At 43.0% G+C, this 21,128-nt stretch overlaps 2 protein-coding genes across 4 annotated transcripts; both read right to left on the bottom strand.

The window, feature by feature from the left end:
* Positions 1–11,931: 11,931 nt before the first annotated feature.
* LOC133754552 (CCAAT/enhancer-binding protein epsilon-like) lies at positions 11,932–16,294 on the bottom strand. 2 transcript variants are annotated; one of them, XM_062184997.1, is made up of 2 exons: positions 16,269–16,294; positions 11,932–13,870 (listed from the first exon to the last, which is right to left on the bottom strand). In XM_062184997.1, the coding sequence occupies exon 2, from the start codon at positions 13,857–13,859 to the stop codon at positions 13,251–13,253; it is 609 nt and encodes a 202-aa protein (XP_062040981.1). In that variant the 5' UTR covers positions 13,860–13,870; positions 16,269–16,294; the 3' UTR covers positions 11,932–13,250. The 2 variants fall into 2 exon arrangements, with proteins under 2 accessions (XP_062040981.1, XP_062040980.1); XM_062184996.1 differs by lacking the exon at positions 16,269–16,294 and adding an exon at positions 14,434–14,517.
* Positions 16,295–17,602: 1,308 nt separating this feature from the next.
* On the bottom strand, positions 17,603–20,659 carry LOC133754550 (CCAAT/enhancer-binding protein epsilon-like). Of its 2 annotated transcripts, none has more exons than XM_062184995.1 (2): positions 20,634–20,659; positions 17,603–18,234 (listed from the first exon to the last, which is right to left on the bottom strand). In XM_062184995.1, the coding sequence occupies exon 2, from the start codon at positions 18,221–18,223 to the stop codon at positions 17,615–17,617; it is 609 nt and encodes a 202-aa protein (XP_062040979.1). In that variant the 5' UTR covers positions 18,224–18,234; positions 20,634–20,659; the 3' UTR covers positions 17,603–17,614. The 2 variants fall into 2 exon arrangements, with proteins under 2 accessions (XP_062040979.1, XP_062040978.1); XM_062184994.1 differs by lacking the exon at positions 20,634–20,659 and adding an exon at positions 18,800–18,883.
* Between the last annotated feature and the right edge of the window lie 469 nt (positions 20,660–21,128).

Here is a 21,128-nt window from a genome sequence, read left to right as displayed (position 1 = left end):
TGGCTAACTCAATACCAGATATTGCTGCAGCCTCTGGGTTTGTTCTTTCTGGATATTATCAACGGACTTTATTGTTTTGGATGTTTTTTTTATCGGGGAACATTGTATTTTCAGCTTGGATACAGTAATTGGTTCCACATGGAGACACCAGCTCTACGCATTCGTATTTTCTAGGGAGAAAGCCAGAGGAACTGCTGCAAACACACATGATATTTCTGTTTGTGTAGATGACATTTTATGCACTTGCCTAATGAAAAGACTTTGCTTTTCCACAAAACCATTTTTACTGTGATTTTCTCGGTCCATTGCATACGAATTCCACACCTCTTTGTCCGGATATGACTGGATGAAACCGGAAATATCCGGTTTTGTTTTGGCTAACTCAATACCAGATATTGCTGCAGCCTCTGGGTTTGTTCTTTCTGGATATTAGCTACGGATTTTATTGTTTTGGATGTTTTTTTTATCGGGGAACATTGTATTTTCAGCTTGGATACAGTAATTGGTTCCACATGGAGACACAGATCTACACATTCGTATTTTCTAGGGTGAAAGCTAGAGGAACTGCGGCAAACAAACATGATATTTCTGTTTGTATAGATGACATTTTATGCACTTGCCTAACGAAAAGACTTTGCTTTTCTCCAAAACCATTTTTACTGTGATTTTCTCGGTCCATTGCATACGAATTCCACAACAGTTTTCCGGATATGACAGGATGAAACTGGAAATATCTGGTTTGTTTTGGCTAACTCAATCCCAGATATTGCTACAGCCTCTGTGTTTGTGTTTTCCAGACACTATCAACTGACCTTATTGTTTTGAATGTTTTTTATCAGGGAACATTTAATTTTGTGCTTGGAAACACTAATTGGTTCCACATGGAGACACCAGCTCTACGCATTCGTATTTTCTAGGGAGAAAGCCAGAGGAACTGCTGCAAACACACATGATATTTCTGTTTGTATAGATGACATTTTATGCACTTGCTTAACGAAAAGACTTTGCTTTTCTCCAAAACCATTTTTACTGTGATTTTTCTCGGTCCATTGCATACGAATTCCACACCTCTTTGACGGATATGAGTGGATAAAACCGGAAATATCCGGTTTTGTTTTGCCTACTCAATCCCAGATATTGCTACAGACTCTGGGTTTGTTCTTTCTGGATATTATCAACGGACTTTATTGTTTTGGATGTTTTTTTATCGGGGAACATTGTATTTTCAGCTTGGATACAGTAATTGGTTCCACATGGGGACACCAGGTCTACGCATTCATATTTTCTAAGGAGAAACCTAGAGGAACTGCGGCAAACAAACATGATATTTCTGTTTGTATAGATGACATTTTATGCACTTGCCTAACGAAAAGACTTTGCTTTTCTCCAAAACCATTTTATCTGTGATTTTCTCGGTCCATTGCATACGAATACCACACCAGTTTTCCGGATATGACAGGATGAAACTGGAAATATCTGGGTTTGTTCTGGCTAACTCAATCCAAGATATTGCTACAGCCGCTGTGTTTGTGTTTTCCGGACACTATCAACGGACTTTATTGTTTTGAATGTTTTTCATCAGGGAACATTTAATTTTGTGCTTGGAAACACTAATTGGTTCCACATGGAGACACCAGCTCTACGCATTCGTATTTTCTAGGGAGAAAGCCAGAGGAACTGCTGCAAACACACATGATATTTCTGTTTTTATAGATGACATTTTATGCACTTGCTTAACGAAAAGACTTTGTTTTTCTCCAAAACCATTTTTACTGTGATTTTCTCGGTCCATTGCATACGAATTCCACACGTCTTTGACGGATATGAGTGGATAAAACCGGAAATATCCGGTTTTGTTTTGGCTAACTCAATCCCAGATATTGCTACAGACTCTGGGTTTGTTCTTTCTGGATATTATCAACTGACTTTATTGTTTTGGATGTTTTTTTATCGGGGAACATTGTATTTTCAGCTTGGATACAGTAATTGGTTCCACATGGAGACACCAGCTCTACACATTCGTATTTTCTAGGGAGAAAGCCAGAGGAACTGCTGCAAACAAACATGATATTTCTGTTTGTGTAGATGACATTTTATGCACTTGCCTAACGAAAAGACTTTGCTTTACCCCAAAACCATTTTTACTGTGATTTTCTCAGTCCATTGCATACGAATTCCACACCAGTTTCTCCGGATATGACAGGATGAAACTGGAAATATCTGGGTTTGTTCTGGCTAACTCAATCCCAGAGATTGCTACAGCCTCTCTGTTTGTGTTTTCCGGACACTATCAACGGACTTTATTGTTTTGAATGTTTTTTATCAGGGAACATTGTATTTTCAGCTTGGATACAGTAATTGGTTCCACATGGAGACAGCAGCTCTACACATTCGTATTTTCTAGGGACAAAGCCAGAGGAACTGCTGCAAACACACATGATATTTCTGTTTGTGTAGATGACATTTTATGCACTTGCCTAACGAAAAGACTTTGCTTTTCCACAAAACCATTTTTACTGTGATTTTCTCGGTCCATTGCATACGAATTCCACACCTCTTTGTCCGGATATGACTGGATTAAACCGGAAATATCCGGTTTTGTTTTGGCTAACTCCATCCCAGATATTGCTGCAGCCTCTGGGTTTGTTCTTTCTGGATATTATCAACGGATTTTATTGTTTTGGATGTTTTTTTTATCGGGGTACATTGTATTTTCAGCTTGGATACAGTAATTGGTTCCACATGGAGACACAGATCTACACATTCGTATTTTCTAGGGAGAAAGCTAGAGGAACTGCGGCAAACAAACATGATATTTCTGTTTGTATAGATGACATTTTATGCACTTGCCTAACGAAAAGACTTTGCTTTTCTCCAAAACCATTTTTACTGTGATTTTCTTGGTCCATTGCATACGAATTCCACACCAGTTTTCCGTATATGACAGGATGAAACTGGAAATATCTGGTTTGTTCTGGCTAACTCAATCCCAGATATTGCTACAGCCTCTGTGTTTGAGTTTTCCGGACACTATCAACTGACCTTATTGTTTTGAATGTTTTTTATCAGGGAACATTTAATTTTGTGCTTGGAAACACTAATTGGTTCCACATGGAGACACCAGCTCTACGCATTCGTATTTTCTAGGGAGAAAGCCACAGGAACTGCTGCAAACACACATGCTATTTCTGTTTGTATAGTTGACATTTTATGCACTTGCCTAACGAAAAGACTTTGCTTTTCCCCAAAACCATTTTTACTGTGATTTTCTCAGTCCATTGCATACGAATTCCACACCAGTTTCTCCGGATATGACTGGATGAAATGGGAAATATCTGGGTTTGTTCTGGCTAACTCAATCCCAGATATTGGTACAGCCTCTCTGTTTGTGTTTTCCGGACACTATCAATGGACTTTATTGTTTTGAATGTTTTTTATCAGGGAACATTTAATTTTGTGCTTGGATACAGTAATTGGTTCCACATGGAGACACCAGCTCTACACATTTGTATTTTCTAGGGAGAAAGCCAGAGGAACTGCTGCAAACACACATGATATTTCTGTTTGTGTAGATGACATTTTATGCACTTGCCTAACGAAAAGACTTTACTTTTCCCCAAAACCATTTTTACTGTGATTTTCTCGGTCCATTGCATACGAATTCCACACCTCTTTGTCGGTATATGAGTGGATAAAACCGGAAATATCCGGTTTTGTTATGGCTAACTCAATCCCAGATATTACTACAGACTCTGGTTTGGTTTTTTCGGGATATTATCAACAGACTTTATTGTTTTGAATGTTTTTATCAGGGAACATTTAATTTTGTACCGTAGAAACACTAATTGGATCCACATTGGGGACACCAGCTCTACATATTCATATTTTCTAAGGAGAAAGCTAGAGGAACTGTGGCCAAAGCTATGATATTTCTTTTAGTATCGATGACATTTTATGCACTTTCCTAACGAAAAGACTTTGTTTTTCTCCAAAACCATTTTATCTGTGATTTTCTCGGTCCATTGCATACGAATTCCCCACCAGTTTTCCGGATATGACAGGATGAAACTGGAAATATCTGGGTTTGTTCTGGCTAACTCAATCCCAGATATTGCTACAGCCTCTGTGTTTGTGTTTTCCGGACACTATCAACGGACTTTATTGTTTTGAATGTTTTTTATCAGGGAACATTTAATTTTGTGCTTGGAAACACTAATTGGTTCCACATGGAGACAGCAGCTCTACACATTCGTATTTTCTAGGGAGAAAGCCAGTGGAACTGCTGGAAACAAACATGATATTTCTGTTTGTGTAGATGACATTTTATGCACTTGCCTAACGAAAAGACTTTGTTTTTCTCCAAAACCGTTTTTACTGTGATTTTCTCGGTACATTGCATACGAATTCCACACCTCTTTGTCCGGATATGAGTGGATAAAACCGGAAATATCCGGTTTTGTTTTGGCTAACTCAATCCCAGATATTGCTGCAGCCTCTGGGTTTGTTCTTTCTGGATATTATCAACGGACTTTATTGTTTTGGATGTTTTTTTTATCGAGGAACATTGTATTTTCAGCTTGGATACAGTAATTGGTTCCACATGGAGACACCAGCTCTACGCATTCGTATTTTCTAGGGAGAAAGCCAGAGGAACTGCTGCAAACACACATGATATTTCTGTTTGTATAGATGACATTTTATGCACTTGCTTAACGAAAAGACTTTGCTTTTCTCCAAAACCATTTTTACTGTGATTTTCTCGGTCTATTGCATACGAATTCCACACAAGTTTTCCGGATATGACAGGATGAAACTGGAAATATCTGGGTTTGTTCTGGCTAACTCAATCCCAGATATTGCTACAGCCTCTGTGTTTGTGTTTTCCGGACACTATCAACTGACCTTATTGTTTTGAATGTTTTTTATCAGGGAACATTTAATTTTGTGCTTGGAAACACTAATTGGTTCCACATGGAGACACCAGCTCTACGCATTCGTATTTTCTAGGGAGAAAGCCAGAGGAACTGCTGCAAACACACATGATATTTCTGTTTGTATAGATGACATTTTATGCACTTGCTTAACGAAAAGACTTTGCTTTTCTCCAAAACCATTTTTACTGTGATTTTCTCGGTCCATTGCATACGAATTCCACATGTCTTTGACGGATATGAGTGGATAAAACCGGAAATATCCGGTTTTGTTTTGGCTAACTCAATCCCAGATATTGCTACAGACTCTGGGTTTGTTCTCTCTGGATATTATCAACAGACTTTATTGTTTTGGATGTTTTTTATCGGAGAACATTGTATTTTCAGCTTGGATACAGTAATTGGTTCCACATGGAGACACCAGCTCTACACATTCGTATTTTCTAGGGAGAAAGCCAGAGGAACTGCTGCAAACACACATGATATTTCTGTTTGTGTAGATGACATTTTATGCACTTGCCTAATGAAAAGACTTTGCTTTTCCCCAAAACCATTTTTACTGTGATTTTCTCGGTCCATTGCATACGAATTCCACACCTCTTTTTCCGGATATGAGTGGATAAAACCGGAAATATCTGGTTTTGTTTTGGCTAACTCAATCCCAGATATTGCTACAGAGTCTGGGTTTGTTCTTTCTGGATATTATCAACAGACTTTATGGTTTTGAATGTTTTTTATCAGGGAACATTTAATTTTGTGCTTGGAAACACTAATTGGTTCCACATGGAGACACCAGCTCTACGCATTCGTATTTTCTAGGGAGAAAGCCAGAGGAACTGCTGCAAACACACATGATATTTCTGTTTGTATAGATGACATTTTATGCACTTGCTTAACGAAAAGACTTTGCTTTTCTCCAAAACCATTTTTACTGTGATTTTCTCGGTCCATTGCATACGAATTCCACACCTCTTTGTTCGGATATGAGTGGATAAAACCGGAAATATCCGGTTTTGTTTTGGCCAGCTCAATCCCAGATATTGCTACAGACTCTGGGTTTGTTCTTTCTGGATATTATCAACAGACTTTATTGTTTTGACAGTCTTTTATCGGGGAACATTGTATTTTTAGCTTGGATACAGTAATTGGTTCCACATGGAGACACCAGCTCTACACATTCGTATTTTCTAGGGAGAAAGCCAGAGGAACTGCTGCAAACAAACATGATATTTCTGTTTGTGTAGATGACATTTTATGCACTTGCCTAACGAAAAGACTTTGCTTTTCCCCAAAACCATTTTTACTGTGATTTTCTCAGTCCATTGCATACGAATTCCACACCAGTTTCTCCGGATATGACTGGATGAAACGGGAAATATCTGGGTTTGTTCTGGCTAACTCAATCCCAGATATTGCTACAACCTCTCTGTTTGTGTTTTCCGGACACTATCAACGGACTTTATTGTTTTGAATGTTTTTTATCAGGGAACATTTAATTTTGTGCTTGGAAACACTAATTGGTTCCACATGGAGACACCAGCTCTACACATTCGTATTTTCTAGGGAGAAAGCCAGAGGAACTGCTGCAAACACACATGATATTTCTGTTTGTGTAGATGACATTTTATGCACTTGCCTAACGAAAAGACTTTACTTTTCCCCAAAACCATTTTTACTGTGATTTTCTCGGTCCATTGCATACGAATTCCACACCTCTTTTTCCGGATATGAGTGGATAAAACCGGAAATATCCGGTTTTGTTTTGGCTAACTCAATCCCAGATATTGCTACAGACTCTGGGTTGGTTTTTTCGGGATATTATCAACAGACTTTATTGTTTTGAATGTTTTTATCAGGGAACATTTAATTTTGTACCGTAGAAACACTGATTGGATACACATGGGGACACCAGCTCTACATATTCATATTTTCTAAGGAGAAAGCTAGAGGAACTGTGGCCAAAGATATGATATTTCTGTTTGTATAGATGACATTTTATGCACTTGCCTAACGAAAAGACTTTGCTTTTCTCCAAAACCATTTTACTGTGATTTTCTCGGTCCATTGCATACGAATTCCACTCCAGTTTGACTGCATATGACTGGATGAAACCGGAAATATACGGTTTTGTTTTTGCTAACTCAATACCAGATATTGCTACAGCCTCTGGGTTTGTTCTTTCTGGATATTATCAACGGACTTTATTGTTTTGAATGTTTTTTATCAGGGAACATTTAATTTTGTGCTTGGAAACTCTAATTGGTTCCACATGGAGACACCAGCTCTACACATTCGTATTTTCTAGGGAGAAAGCCAGAGGAACTGCTGCAAACATACATGATATTTCTGTTTGTGTAGATGACATTTTATGCACTTGCCTGACGAAAAGACTTTGCTTTTCCCCAAAACCATTTTTACTGTGATTTTCTCGGTCCATTGCATACGAATTCCACACCTCTTTGTCCGGATATGAGTGGATAAAACCGGAAATATCCGGTTTTGTTTTGGCTAACTCAATCCCAGATATTGCTACAGAGTCTGGGTTTGTTCTTTCTGGATATTATCAACAGACTTTATGGTTTTGAATGTTTTTTATCAGGGAACATTTAATTTTGTGCTTGGAAACACTAATTGGTTCCACATGGAGACACCAGCTCTACGCATTCGTATTTTCTAGGGAGAAAGCCAGAGGAACTGCTGCAAACACACATGATATTTCTGTTTGTATAGATGACATTTTATGCACTTGCTTAACGAAAAGACTTTGCTTTTCTCCAAAACCATTTTTACTGTGATTTTCTCGATCCATTGCATACGAATTCCACACCTCTTTGTCCGGATATGAGGGGATAAAACCGGGAATATCCGGTTTTGTTTTGGCTAACTCAATCCCAGATATTGCTGCAGCCTCTGGGTTTGTTCTTTCTGGATATTATCAACGGATTTTATTGTTTTGGATTTTTTTTTATCGGGGAACATTGTATTTTCAGCTTGGATACAGTAATTGGTTCCACATGGAGACACAGATCTACACATTCGTATTTTCTAGGGAGAAAGCTAGAGGAACTGCGGCAAACAAACATGATATTTCTGTTTGTCTAGATGACATTTTATGCACTTGCCTAACGAAAAGACTTTGCTTTTCTCCAAAACCATTTTTACTGTGATTTTCTCGGTCTATTGCATACGAATTCCACACCAGTTTTCCGGATATGACAGGATGAAACTGGAAATATCTGGGTTTGTTCTGGCTAACTCAATCCCAGATATTGTTACAGCCTCTGTGTTTGTGTTTTCCGGACACTATCAACTGACCTTATTGTTTTGAATGTTTTTTATCAGGGAACATTTAATTTTCAGCTTGGAAACACTAATTGGTTCCACATGGAGACACCAGCTCTACGCATTCGTATTTTCTAGGGAGAAAGCCAGAGGAACTGCTGCAAACACACATGATATTTCTGTTTGTATAGATGACATTTTATGCACTTGCTTAACGAAAAGACTTTGCTTTTCCCCAAAACCATTTTTACTGTGATTTTCTCGGTCCATTGCATACGAATTCCACACGTCTTTGACGGATATGAGTGGATAAAACCGGAAATATCCGGTTTTGTTTTGGCTAACTCAATCCCAGATATTGCTACAGACTCTGGGTTTGTTCTCTCTGGATATTATCAACAGACTTTATTGTTTTGGATGTTTTTTTATCGGAGAACATTGTATTTTCAGCTTGGATACAGTAATTGGTTCCACATGGAGACACCAGCTCTACACATTCGTATTTTCTAGGGAGAAAGCCAGAGGAACTGCTGCAAACACACATGATATTTCTGTTTGTGTAGATGACATTTTATGCACTTGCCTAACGAAAAGACTTTACTTTTCCCCAAAACCATTTTTACTGTGATTTTCTCGGTCCATTGCATACGAATTCCACACCTCTTTTTCCGGATATGAGTGGATAAAACCGGAAATATCCGGTTTTGTTTTGGCTAACTCAATCCCAGAGATTGCTACAGACTCTGGGTTGGTTTTTTCGGGATATTATCAACAGACTTTATTGTTTTGAATGTTTTTATCAGGGAACATTTAATTTTGTACCGTAGAAACACTAATTGGATCCACATGGGGACACCAGCTCTACATATTCATATTTTCTAAGGAGAAAGCTAGAGGAACTGTGGCCAAAGATATGATATTTCTGTTTGTATAGATGACATTTTATGCACTTGCCTAACGAAAAGACTTTGCTTTTCTCCAAAACCATTTTTACTGTGATTTTCTCGGTCCATTGCATACGAATTCCACTCCAGTTTGACTGCATATAACTGGATGAAACCGGAAATATACGGTTTTGTTTTTGCTAACTGAATCCCAGTTATTGCTACAGCCTCTGGGTTTGTTCTTTCTGGATATTATCAACGGACTTTATTGTTTTGAATGTTTTTTATCAGGGAACATTTAATTTTGTGCTTGGAAACTCTAATTGGTTCCACATGGAGACACCAGCTCTACACATTCGTATTTTCTAGGGAGAAAGCCAGAGGAACTGCTGCAAACAAACATGATATTTCTGTTTGTATAGATGACATTTTATGCACTTGCCTAACGAAAAGACTTTGCTTTTCTCCAAAACCATTTTTACTGTGATTTTCTCAGTCCATTGCATACGAATTCCACTCCAGTTTGTCTGCATATGACTGGATGAAACCCGTAATATACGGTTTTGTTTTGGCTAACTCAATCCCAGATATTGCTACAGCCTCTGGGTTTGTTCTTTCTGGATATTATCATTGGACTTTATTGTTTTGAATGTTTTTTATCAGGGAACATTTAATTTTGTGCTTGGAAACACTAATTGCTTCCACATGGAGACACCAGCTCTACACATTCGTATTTTCTAGGGAGAAAGCCAGAGGAACTGCTGCAAACAAACATGATATTTCTGTTTGTGTAGATGACATTTTATGCACTTGCCTGACGAAAAGACTTTGCTTTTCCCCAAAACCATTTTTACTGTGATTTTCTCGGTCCATTGCATACGAATTCCACACCTCTTTGTCCGGATATGAGTGGATAAAACCGGAAATATCCGGTTTTGTTTTGGCTAACTCAATCCCAGATATTGCTACAGAGTCTGGGTTTGTTCTTTCTGGATATTATCAACAGACTTTATGGTTTTGAATGTTTTTTATTAGGGAACATTTAATTTTGTGCTTGGAAACACTAATTGGTTCCACATGGAGACACCAGCTCTACGCATTCGTATTTTCTAGGGAGAAAGCCAGAGGAACTGCTGCAAACACACATGATATTTCTGTTTGTATAGATGACATTTTATGCACTTGCTTAACGAAAAGACTTTGCTTTTCTCCAAAACCATTTTTACTGTGATTTTCTCGATCCATTGCATACGAATTCCACACCTCTTTGTCCGGATATGAGTGGATAAAACCGGAAATATCCGGTTTTGTTTTGGCTAACTCAATCCCAGATATTGCTACAGACTCTGGGTTTGTTCTTTCTGGATATTATCAACAGACTTTATTGTTTTGAAAGTCTTTTATCGGGGAACATTGTATTTTCAGCTAGGATACAGTAATTGCTTCCACATGGAGACATCAGCTCTACACATTCGTATTTTCTAGGGAGAAAGCCAGAGGAACTGCTGCAAACAAACATGATATTTCTGTTTGTGTAGATGACATTTTATGCACTTGCCTGACGAAAAGACTTTGCTTTTCCCCAAAACCATTTTTACTGTGATTTTCTCGGTCCATTGCATACGAATTCCACACCAGTCTCCGGATATGACTGAATGAAACTGGAAATATCTGGGTTTGTTCTGGCTAACTCAATCCCAGATATTGCTACAGCCTCTGTGTTTGTGTTTTCCGGACACTATCAACGGACTTTATGGTTTTGAATGTTTTTTATCAGGGAACATTTAATTTTGTGCTTGGAAACACTAATTGGTTCCACATGGAGACACCAGCTCTACGCATTCGTATTTTCTAGGGAGAAAGCCAGAGGAACTGCTGCAAACACACATGATATTTCTGTTTGTATAAATGACATTTTATGCACTTGCCTAACGAAAAGACTTTGCTTTTCTCCAAAACCATTTTTACTGTGATTTTCTCGGTCCATTGCATACGAATTCCGCACCTCTTTGTCCGGATATGAGTGGATAAAACCGGAAATATCCGGTTTTGTTTTGGCTAACTCAATCCCAGATATTGCTACAGACTCTGGGTTTGTTCTTTCTGGATATTATCAACAGACTTTATTGTTTTGAAAGTCTTTTATTGGGGAACATTGTATTTTCAGCTTGGATACAGTAATTGGTTCCACATGGAGACACCAGCTCTACGCATTCGTATTTGCTAGGGAGAAAGCCAGAGGAACTGCTGCAAACAAACATGATATTTCTGTTTGTGTAGATGACATTTTATGCACTTGCCTAACGAAAAGACTTTGCTTTTCCCCAAAACCATTTTTACTGTGATTTTCTCGGTCCATTGCATATGAATTCCACACCTCTTTGTCTGGATATGAGTGGATAAAACCGGAAATATCCGGTTTTGTTTTGGCTAACTCAATCCCTGATATTGCTACAGACTCTGGGTTGGTTTTTTTCGGGATATTATCAACAGACCTTATTGTTTTGAATGTTTTTATCAGGGAACATTTAATTTTGTACCGTAGAAACACTAATTGGATCCACATGGGGACACCAGCTCTACATATTCATATTTTCTAAGGAGAAAGCTAGAGGAACTGTGGCCAAAAATATGATATTTCTTTTAGTATCGATGACATTTTATGCACTTGCCTAACGAAAAGACTTTGCTTTTCTCCAAAACCATTTTATCTGTGATTTTCTCGGTCCATTGCATACGAATTCCACACCAGTTTTCCGGATATGACTGGATGAAACCGGAAATATCTGGGTTTGTTCTGGCTAACTCAATCCCAGATATTGCTACAGCCTCTGTGTTTGTGTTTTCCGGACACTATCAACGGACTGTAAGACCCCCAAAAGGTGTCCCACACTTCTACCGACCCCAGAAACACGAATTCCATTCCAATCGCTGCAAAGGGCATGAGGAAGTTTATTACATCTGCGCAGATGGGCCAACTCTAAGCACAACAGCACCCTCTGGTGCAGTGCGAGAAGAGAGGCCCCGATCATCAACCGCACAGAGTATTTAAGGATTAAAACCACAACATTAGCATATCTCCACATCATTACAAAAGATCACATGATAAACCACAGCATGACAAATTATCACAAGGTAAAGGGTTTTTCCAGGGTACAGATCACAAGGTACTTGAGTAAGCACAAATATGGGGTCATCATGACATAGGTTGGGTACATTTCCGATCAACTTCTGTTTTTGTGGTTTTTAAAACTTAAAACAATTATCACATGTCACAAGGTCAGCTATAGTTCAATTATCTCATAACAGCATTTTGCAAGCCAAAGCATTTTGCACAAAAGCAAAACAATATGCAGTTAGCTCAGCAACTCCATTTTAACCCCATCCTGCCTTATCTTCTCATTCCCCCCCTTTTTTTTTGTCAAATTTGAATCTTAAAATTTAAGGGATTACTTTTTAAATTTTGTCCCACGTTGGTAACAATTAGAATTAAGAGGTGATTAAATATACGCTTCCGCCCGGTCCTTTGTTTCATAGGGGAGTCTGATCAGAAAACAGGCCGGAGATGTCCCAGGTGTCTTTTTTACAACCAATTAACAAACACTGGGGTGCAAGGAGGGCCACCATATCCCAGAAGGGGCCACGCGGGTAACGGGCCACACAACCTCAGCGGTACCAGATATTACCTCCCACGTGATCTTCATTGGGATATGTGGGCTACCCATCACCGGGGTAAAACAAAATAAAAGTATTGCAAGCACATCTCTGTGTCTTACAGCCAATCTTATAAGCACAGAAGCAAGTCTGCGGGGTAGGGGAAGTAGGCCCCGCAGAATACAAAGTTACAAAAAGGCATCAAAATTCAAAAACAGAAAATACAACAGAGACAAAAACAGAAAACACATCCCTGAAGAAGTCATACAAATTTGGATTAATACCTGGTGCCTGTTCAGCTGAATTGACCCAAATACTTTCTGTGACTTTCACACACCCTCTTCGACTTACTTTAAACATTTTACCATTTCCATTTCAGTCTAGAGTAAACTAGCCATCCGGATAAAGTCATTCTTACAAACCATGTCCTTTCCTTATATAAAAAGCTCTTCTTTCCTCAGCCCTTCTTACCAACAATACTCTCTTTTTTTTTATGACCTTAATTTTTAATTTCTGTGCTGACCAATGACAACAAATTTATAATAGCTCTCAAACACCTGCGCAGGATATCCAGCTCCTGCGTGAGCTGCCTTACGCGGCTGCGCAGCTGCTCATTTTCTGCCATGTACTGCTGTATCTCCAGGATGCGCCGCTTGGCCTTGTCCCTGCTCTTGCGCACGGCGATATTGTTGCGCTCCCGCCACAGCCGGTATTCCAGGCAGTCCTTGTTCACTGCCTCCTTGTCCTCCTGCGAGGGGTCAGCCGGGGAGGGCGCCTTGAGGGGGCTGTTGGGGGGCACGATGGTGGCCAAGGGGGCCTCGGGGACGCACAGGGGCTGGCCTGGTGCCGTCAAGGTCGGAGGCAGGTGGACAGCCGTCTGCCCGCAGTGTGCCACCTGGTACTGCAGGGGATTGTAGCTGCCCCGGCTGCCACTTCGGCTGCCCTCTGGCCCCCGGAGCTTCTCCCGGAGCTTCTCCTTCACAGCCACAGTCCCAGGGTCGTAGCTCCCTGGGCTGCTGTCAGGTGCTGACTCCATGGCAGAGAGGTCGGAGAGCAAAGCCGGGGACTGCTCCTCTTGGAAGCCTTCGAAGCCCCGGGAGGTGAACATTTAAGCAAAGCCTGGCGGGGTAGGGGAGTTACAAAAGAATTAATACTTGGCCCCAACCGATCTACCGCGAGTGTGGGTTTCCATACGCAGTTTATATACAGAAGCTTGAACGCAGCGCAAGCCAGCACTGCCCAGTTTGTTATAGTGCTGTGCCTGTCGCTGCATCCACGCCTCCGCATCCAGCCCAGACCAGATCAATTGGGAAAACAAATATAGTCTAACACCCATGGTATTATGAACCCCCAAATAAAAGCCGTCGGCGACATCTCGACCCAGTCCCCAGTGCCAGTTCTCCGTTATTTACTTGGTTAAAGCCTCCCCTAGCTAAACAAAGTTTTTTTTTTTTAGCTAAACCCCCTGCACCCTGGCCACCTCTGGCTTGCCCTATAAACACAATGTAACTTTCTATCTTCAACACCTGTGCCACCATCTGACTTACCCTGGAGACGAAAGCCAGCCCGGTGTCTGACCCCAGTACCTTTGGTAGTCCAAATCAGGGAAACATTGGCGCAATTTTTTTTTCTTGGTCGATATGTCCATTTTGAGTTCCCCGTGGGTGGTGGCGAGAGCGTACCTGCTGTTTTTGTGCATTTCCACCCGCTCCTTTTTCTTAGCTGCACGGAGTGCATGGTCCATAGCGATCAGCCCTGCCTGCCGAGCAGAGTCCTCGTTCGGCCGTCTCCCACTGTTATCTCCGTTGACCTCCAGACGCTAGGGGGATATCGCGTGGGCCCATCCCAGACACCGCAGGGGGTGATGGAGCATTATCCGCGGGAACCTGGGCAGAGCCCGCATCCCCAACACTATCCCCAACCGTGTCGGACCACACGTGTCCCAACGAGGGAGGGGCCGAGGGGCCGCTGTCGCCCAGTCTCACCACTCCGCTGCTGTCGTCTTCTCTCTTGTCGTCTTGCAGGGGCCGTTTCGGTCAGTGCAGTCTCGTGTGGCAGTCGTACACTGTTAGCCGGACCTTAGGCAGACTTGTCCTTTTGGGCACTTCTCTGTGCTTTTGTCAGTCTCCGGGGTCTCTGTCTTATCCTGATTTTCCCTTACTTTTGCTTTCTTTTAACTGTGGTGGCCAGGATCCTAGTTAGTTCCTCTTTTTTAGCCCATTTTAAACTTCCCTTTTTTAACTAAATAACTTTAACCCCTTCAGCTAAACTCCTCAGGAGAGCCTGGCAGTAGAGTCTGAGTCTCCCTTTTCCCTTTACTGAGTTTCATTTAAGTTAGTAAAATAGGCCCTGCAGTCCTGTCAGGGCTTGTGATCCCAGTTATATGGAGGAGGAGGACGGCCAGTTAGAACGGGCCGGGGGTCCTTCCTTCTCTATTTCTTCTTACGCAGTCTCCAAAAGGCAAAAGATCTTCCTGTTCGCCTGAGAGAGCTAAGGGCTTTTTAGGTTTGAGGGTGTCCAATTCCTGCAATGGGTAGAGGGTTGAAGTAGGGTATTTGCCCTGGTCTGCAAGTTCCGATACCAGGGGTGTTGCGGGTAAAATCGGAGGGGGTTTGGGGCTCGACGCCACCCCCAGGGCAACTGCTGACAACTCAGAACTGGGTTTCATCTTCAGGGCGGTGGTGGGTATAGCAGGATCGAGCTCTGCCACCGCCCTGTTGGAAAGGAGGAAAGGTTTTACCCAGTCTGGGGGGTTTTTCGCCAGGTCCTCCCACACAAAGATGTAGGGCACTTGATTTGGGCGCCCTTCTTTACCTCCCCTGCAGACCTGGCTCTTCACCTGTAAAATAATTCGAGAGTCAAAAGTCCCATCCCGTGGCCACCCAATGTTTAAGGCTGGCCGCTCGGACGTACAAAAACTTGTCCAGTTCTTCTTCTGCACTCTTATAGACAAGTTTTGGGCCCGCTCCCGGACCTCTCTCCAATGACCTAGAGTAAGACTCAAAGGTGTAGTTAATTCCTGTCCCATGTTGGAGGGGAAAGGCAAATAAGGAAGATATATTAAAACGCAGAAACAATCACAAGATTCACAAATCACAAGACTCACAAAGACACTGCGCGCAAAACCAAAATAAAACTGAAACCAAAAACTTCCGACGGGAGTGGCTGCTGCCACCAGCCTTTCTCCCGGGGAAGAAAACCTTTCCCTAACCAGAACTTCCGATGGGAGCGAAGCAACTGCCACCCGCCAGGCTCCCCCAGAATACCGCCACTGGAGCGTCCTCCAAGGCCTGAGCCAGGGGTCTTGACACGTCTGTCTTGCCTACTACTGGCTCTTTTCAGATACAGGTCCCGTACAGGCACAATTTCAGTAAAACATGAACCTCCGGTACGTCAAGCGCCCCGGGAAAACAGCTAAAACATAAACCTCCGGTACGTCAAGCGCCCCGGGAAAAAAATAAAATAATAAAAAAATTCAACAAAACACACAAAAATACTTAAAACAGCAAAGACTTACCTCCGATTGGAAAATGGAGCGTGGGTCTGGGGTCTCAAATCCCGGATGAGCCCCCAAGAATGTAAGACCCCAAAAGGTGTCCCACACTTCTACCGACCCCAGAAACACGAATTCCATTCCAATCGCTGCAAAGGGCATGAGGAAGTTTATTACATCTGCGCAGATGGGCCAACTCTAAGCACAACAGCACCCTCTGGTGCAGTGCGAGAAGAGAGGCCCCGATCATCAACCGCACAGAGTATTTAAGGATTAAAACCACAACATTAGCATATCTCCACATCATTACAAAAGATCACATGATAAACCACAGCATGACAAATTATCACAAGGTAAAGGGTTTTTCCAGGGTACAGATCACAAGGTACTTGAGTAAGCACAAATATGGGGTCATCATGACATAGGTTGGGTACATTTCCGATCAACTTCTGTTTTTGTGGTTTTTAAAACTTAAAACAATTATCACATGTCACAAGGTCAGCTATAGTTCAATTATCTCATAACAGCATTTTGCAAGCCAAAGCATTTTGCACAAAAGCAAAACAATATGCAGTTAGCTCAGCAACTCCATTTTAACCCCATCCTGCCTTATCTTCTCATTCCCCCCCCTTTTTTTTGTCAAATTTTAATCTTAAAATTTAAGGGATTACTTTTTAAATTTTGTCCCACGTTGGTAACAATTAGAATTAAGAGGTGATTAAATATACGCTTCCGCCCGGTCCTTTGTTTCATAGGGGAGTCTGATCAGAAAACAGGCCGGAGATGTCCCAGGTGTCTTTTTTACAACCAATTAACAAACACTGGGGTGCAAGGAGGGCCACCATATCCCAGAAGGGGCCACGCGGGTAACGGGCCACACAACCTCAGCGGTACCAGATATTACCTCCCACGTGATCTTCATTGGGATATGTGGGCTACCCATCACCGGGGTAAAACAAAATAAAAGTATTGCAAGCACATCTCTGTGTCTTACAGCCAATCTTATAAGCACAGAAGCAAGTCTGCGGGGTAGGGGAAGTAGGCCCCGCAGAATACAAAGTTACAAAAAGGCATCAAAATTCAAAAACAGAAAATACAACAGAGACAAAAACAGAAAACACATCCCTGAAGAAGTCATACAAATTTGGATTAATACCTGGTGCCTGTTCAGCTGAATTGACCCAAATACTTTCTGTGACTTTCACACACCCTCTTCGACTTACTTTAAACATTTTACCATTTCCATTTCAGTCTAGAGTAAACTAGCCATCCGGATAAAGTCATTCTTACAAACCATGTCCTTTCCTTATATAAAAAGCTCTTCTTTCCTCAGCCCTTCTTACCAACAATACTCTCTTTTTTTTATGACCTTAATTTTTAATTTCTGTGCTGACCAATGACAACAAATTTATAATAGCTCTCAAACACCTGCGCAGGATATCCAGCTCCTGCGTGAGCTGCCTTACGCGGCTGCGCAGCTGCTCATTTTCTGCCATGTACTGCTGTATCTCCAGGATGCACCGCTTGGCCTTGTCCCTGCTCTTGCGCACGGCGATATTGTTGCGCTCCCGCCACAGCCGGTATTCCAGGCAGTCCTTGTTCACTGCCTCCTTGTCCTCCTGCGAGGGGTCAGCCGGGGAGGGCGCCTTGAGGGGGCTGTTGGGGGGCACGATGGTGGCCAAGGGGGCCTCGGGGACGCACAGGGGCTGGCCTGGTGCCGTCAAGGTCGGAGGCAGGTGGACAGCCGTCTGCCCGCAGTGTGCCACCTGGTACTGCAGGGGATTGTAGCTGCCCCGGCTGCCACTTCGGCTGCCCTCTGGCCCCCGGAGCTTCTCCCGGAGCTTCTCCTTCACAGCCACAGTCCCAGGGTCGTAGCTCCCTGGGCTGCTGTCAGGTGCTGACTCCATGGCAGAGAGGTCGGAGAGCAAAGCCGGGGACTGCTCCTCTTGGAAGCCTTCGAAGCCCCGGGAGGTGAACATTTAAGCAAAGCCTGGCGGGGTAGGGGAGTTACAAAAGAATTAATACTTGGCCCCAACCGATCTACCGCGAGTGTGGGTTTCCATACGCAGTTTATATACAGAAGCTTGAACGCAGCGCAAGCCAGCACTGCCCAGTTTGTTATAGTGCTGTGCCTGTCGCTGCATCCACGCCTCCGCATCCAGCCCAGACCAGATCAATTGGGAAAACAAATATAGTCTAACACCCATGGTATTATGAACCCCCAAATAAAAGCCGTTGGCGACATCTCGACCCAGTCCCCAGTGCCAGTTCTCCGTTATTTACTTGGTTAAAGCCTCCCCTAGCTAAACAAAGTTTTTTTTTTTTTTAGCTAAACCCCCTGCACCCTGGCCACCTCTGGCTTGCCCTATAAACACAATGTAACTTTCTATCTTCAACACCTGTGCCACCATCTGACTTACCCTGGAGACGAAAGCCAGCCCGGTGTCTGACCCCAGTACCTTTGGTAGTCCAAATCAGGGAAACATTGGCGCAATTTTTTTTTCTTGGTCGATATGTCCATTTTGAGTTCCCCGTGGGTGGTGGCGAGAGCGTACCTGCTGTTTTTGTGCATTTCCACCCGCTCCTTTTTCTTAGCTGCACGGAGTGCATGGTCCATAGCGATCAGCCCTGCCTGCCGAGCAGAGTCCTCGTTCGGCCGTCTCCCACTGTTATCTCCGTTGACCTCCAGACGCTAGGGGGATATCGCGTGGGCCCATCCCAGACACCGCAGGGGGTGATGGAGCATTATCCGCGGGAACCTGGGCAGAGCCCGCATCCCCAACACTATCCCCAACCGTGTCGGACCACACGTGTCCCAACGAGGGAGGGGCCGAGGGGCCGCTGTCGCCAGTCTCACCACTCCGCTGCTGTCGTCTTCTCTCTTGTCGTCTTGCAGGGGCCGTTTCGGTCAGTGCAGTCTCGTGTGGCAGTCGTACACTGTTAGCCGGACCTTAGGCAGACTTGTCCTTTTGGGCACTTCTCTGTGCTTTTGTCAGTCTCCGGGGTCTCTGTCTTATCCTGATTTTCCCTTACTTTTGCTTTCTTTTAACTGTGGTGGCCAGGATCCTAGTTAGTTCCTCTTTTTTAGCCCATTTTAAACTTCCCTTTTTTAACTAAATAACTTTAACCCCTTCAGCTAAACTCCTCAGGAGAGCCTGGCAGTAGAGTCTGAGTCTCCCTTTTCCCTTTACTGAGTTTCATTTAAGTTAGTAAAATAGGCCCTGCAGTCCTGTCAGGGCTTGTGATCCCAGTTATATGGAGGAGGAGGACGGCCAGTTAGAACGGGCCGGGGGTCCTTCCTCCTCTATTTCTTCTTACGCAGTCTCCAAAAGGCAAAAGATCTTCCTGCTCGCCTGAGAGAGCTAAGGGCTTTTTAGGTTTGAGGGTGTCCAATTCCTGCAATGGGTAGAGGGTTGAAGTAGGGTATTTGCCCTGGTCTGCAAGTTCCGATACTAGGGGTGTTGCGGGTAAAATCGGAGGGGGTTTGGGGCTCGACGCCACCCCCAGGGCAACTGCTGACAACTCAGAACTGGGTTTCATCTTCAGGGCGGTGGTGGGTATAGCAGGATCGAGCTCTGCCACCGCCCTGTTGGAAAGGAGGAAAGGTTTTACCCAGTCTGGGGGGTTTTTCGCCAGGTCCTCCCACACAAAGATGTAGGGCACTTGATTTGGGCGCCCTTCTTTACCTCCCCTGCAGACCTGGCTCTTCACCTGTAAAATAATTCGAGAGTCAAAAGTCCCATCCCGTGGCCACCCAAAGTTTAAGGCTGGCCGCTCGGACGTACAAAAACTTGTCCAGTTCTTCTTCTGCACTCTTATAGACAAGTTTTGGGCCCGCTCCCGGACCTCTCTCCAATGACCTAGAGTAAGACTCAAAGGTGTAGTTAATTCCTGTCCCATGTTGGAGGGGAAAGGCAAATAAGGAAGATATATTAAAACACAGAAACAATCACAAGATTCACAAATCACAAGACTCACAAAGACACTGCGCGCAAAACCAAAATAAAACTGAAACCAAAAACTTCCGACGGGAGTGGCTGCTGCCACCAGCCTTTCTCCCGGGGAAGAAAACCTTTCCCTAACCAGAACTTCCGATGGGAGCGAAGCAACTGCCACCCGCCAGGCTCCCCCAGAATACCGCCACTGGAGCGTCCTCCAAGGCCTGAGCCAGGGGTCTTGACACGTCTGTCTTGCCTACTACTGGCTCTTTTCAGATACAGGTCCCGTACAGGCACAATTTCAGTAAAACATGAACCTCCGGTACGTCAAGCGCCCCGGGAAAACAGCTAAAACATAAACCTCCGGTACGTCAAGCGCCCCGGGAAAAAAATAAAATAATAAAAAAATCCAACAAAACACACAAAAATACTTAAAACAGCAAAGACTTACCTCCGATTGGAAAATGGAGCGTGGGTCTGGGGTCTCAAATCCCGGATGAGCCCCCAAGAATGTAAGACCCCAAAAGGTGTCCCACACTTCTACCGACCCCAGAAACACGAATTCCATTCCAATCGCTGCAAAGGGCATGAGGAAGTTTATTACATCTGCGCAGATGGGCCAACTCTAAGCACAACAGCACCCTCTGGTGCAGTGCGAGAAGAGAGGCCCCGATCATCAACCGCACAGAGTATTTAAGGATTAAAACCACAACATTAGCATATCTCCACATCATTACAAAAGATCACATGATAAACCACAGCATGACAAATTATCACAAGGTAAAGGGTTTTTCCAGGGTACAGATCACAAGGTACTTGAGTAAGCACAAATATGGGGTCATCATGACATAGGTTGGGTACATTTCCGATCAACTTCTGTTTTTGTGGTTTTTAAAACTTAAAACAATTATCACATGTCACAAGGTCAGCTATAGTTCAATTATCT

The sequence above is a fragment of the Lepus europaeus genome, unplaced genomic scaffold, assembly GCF_033115175.1.
Source record: "Lepus europaeus isolate LE1 unplaced genomic scaffold, mLepTim1.pri SCAFFOLD_180, whole genome shotgun sequence".
Lineage (NCBI taxonomy): Eukaryota > Metazoa > Chordata > Mammalia > Lagomorpha > Leporidae > Lepus > Lepus europaeus.
This window is presented reverse-complemented; position numbering and strand designations above follow the sequence as displayed.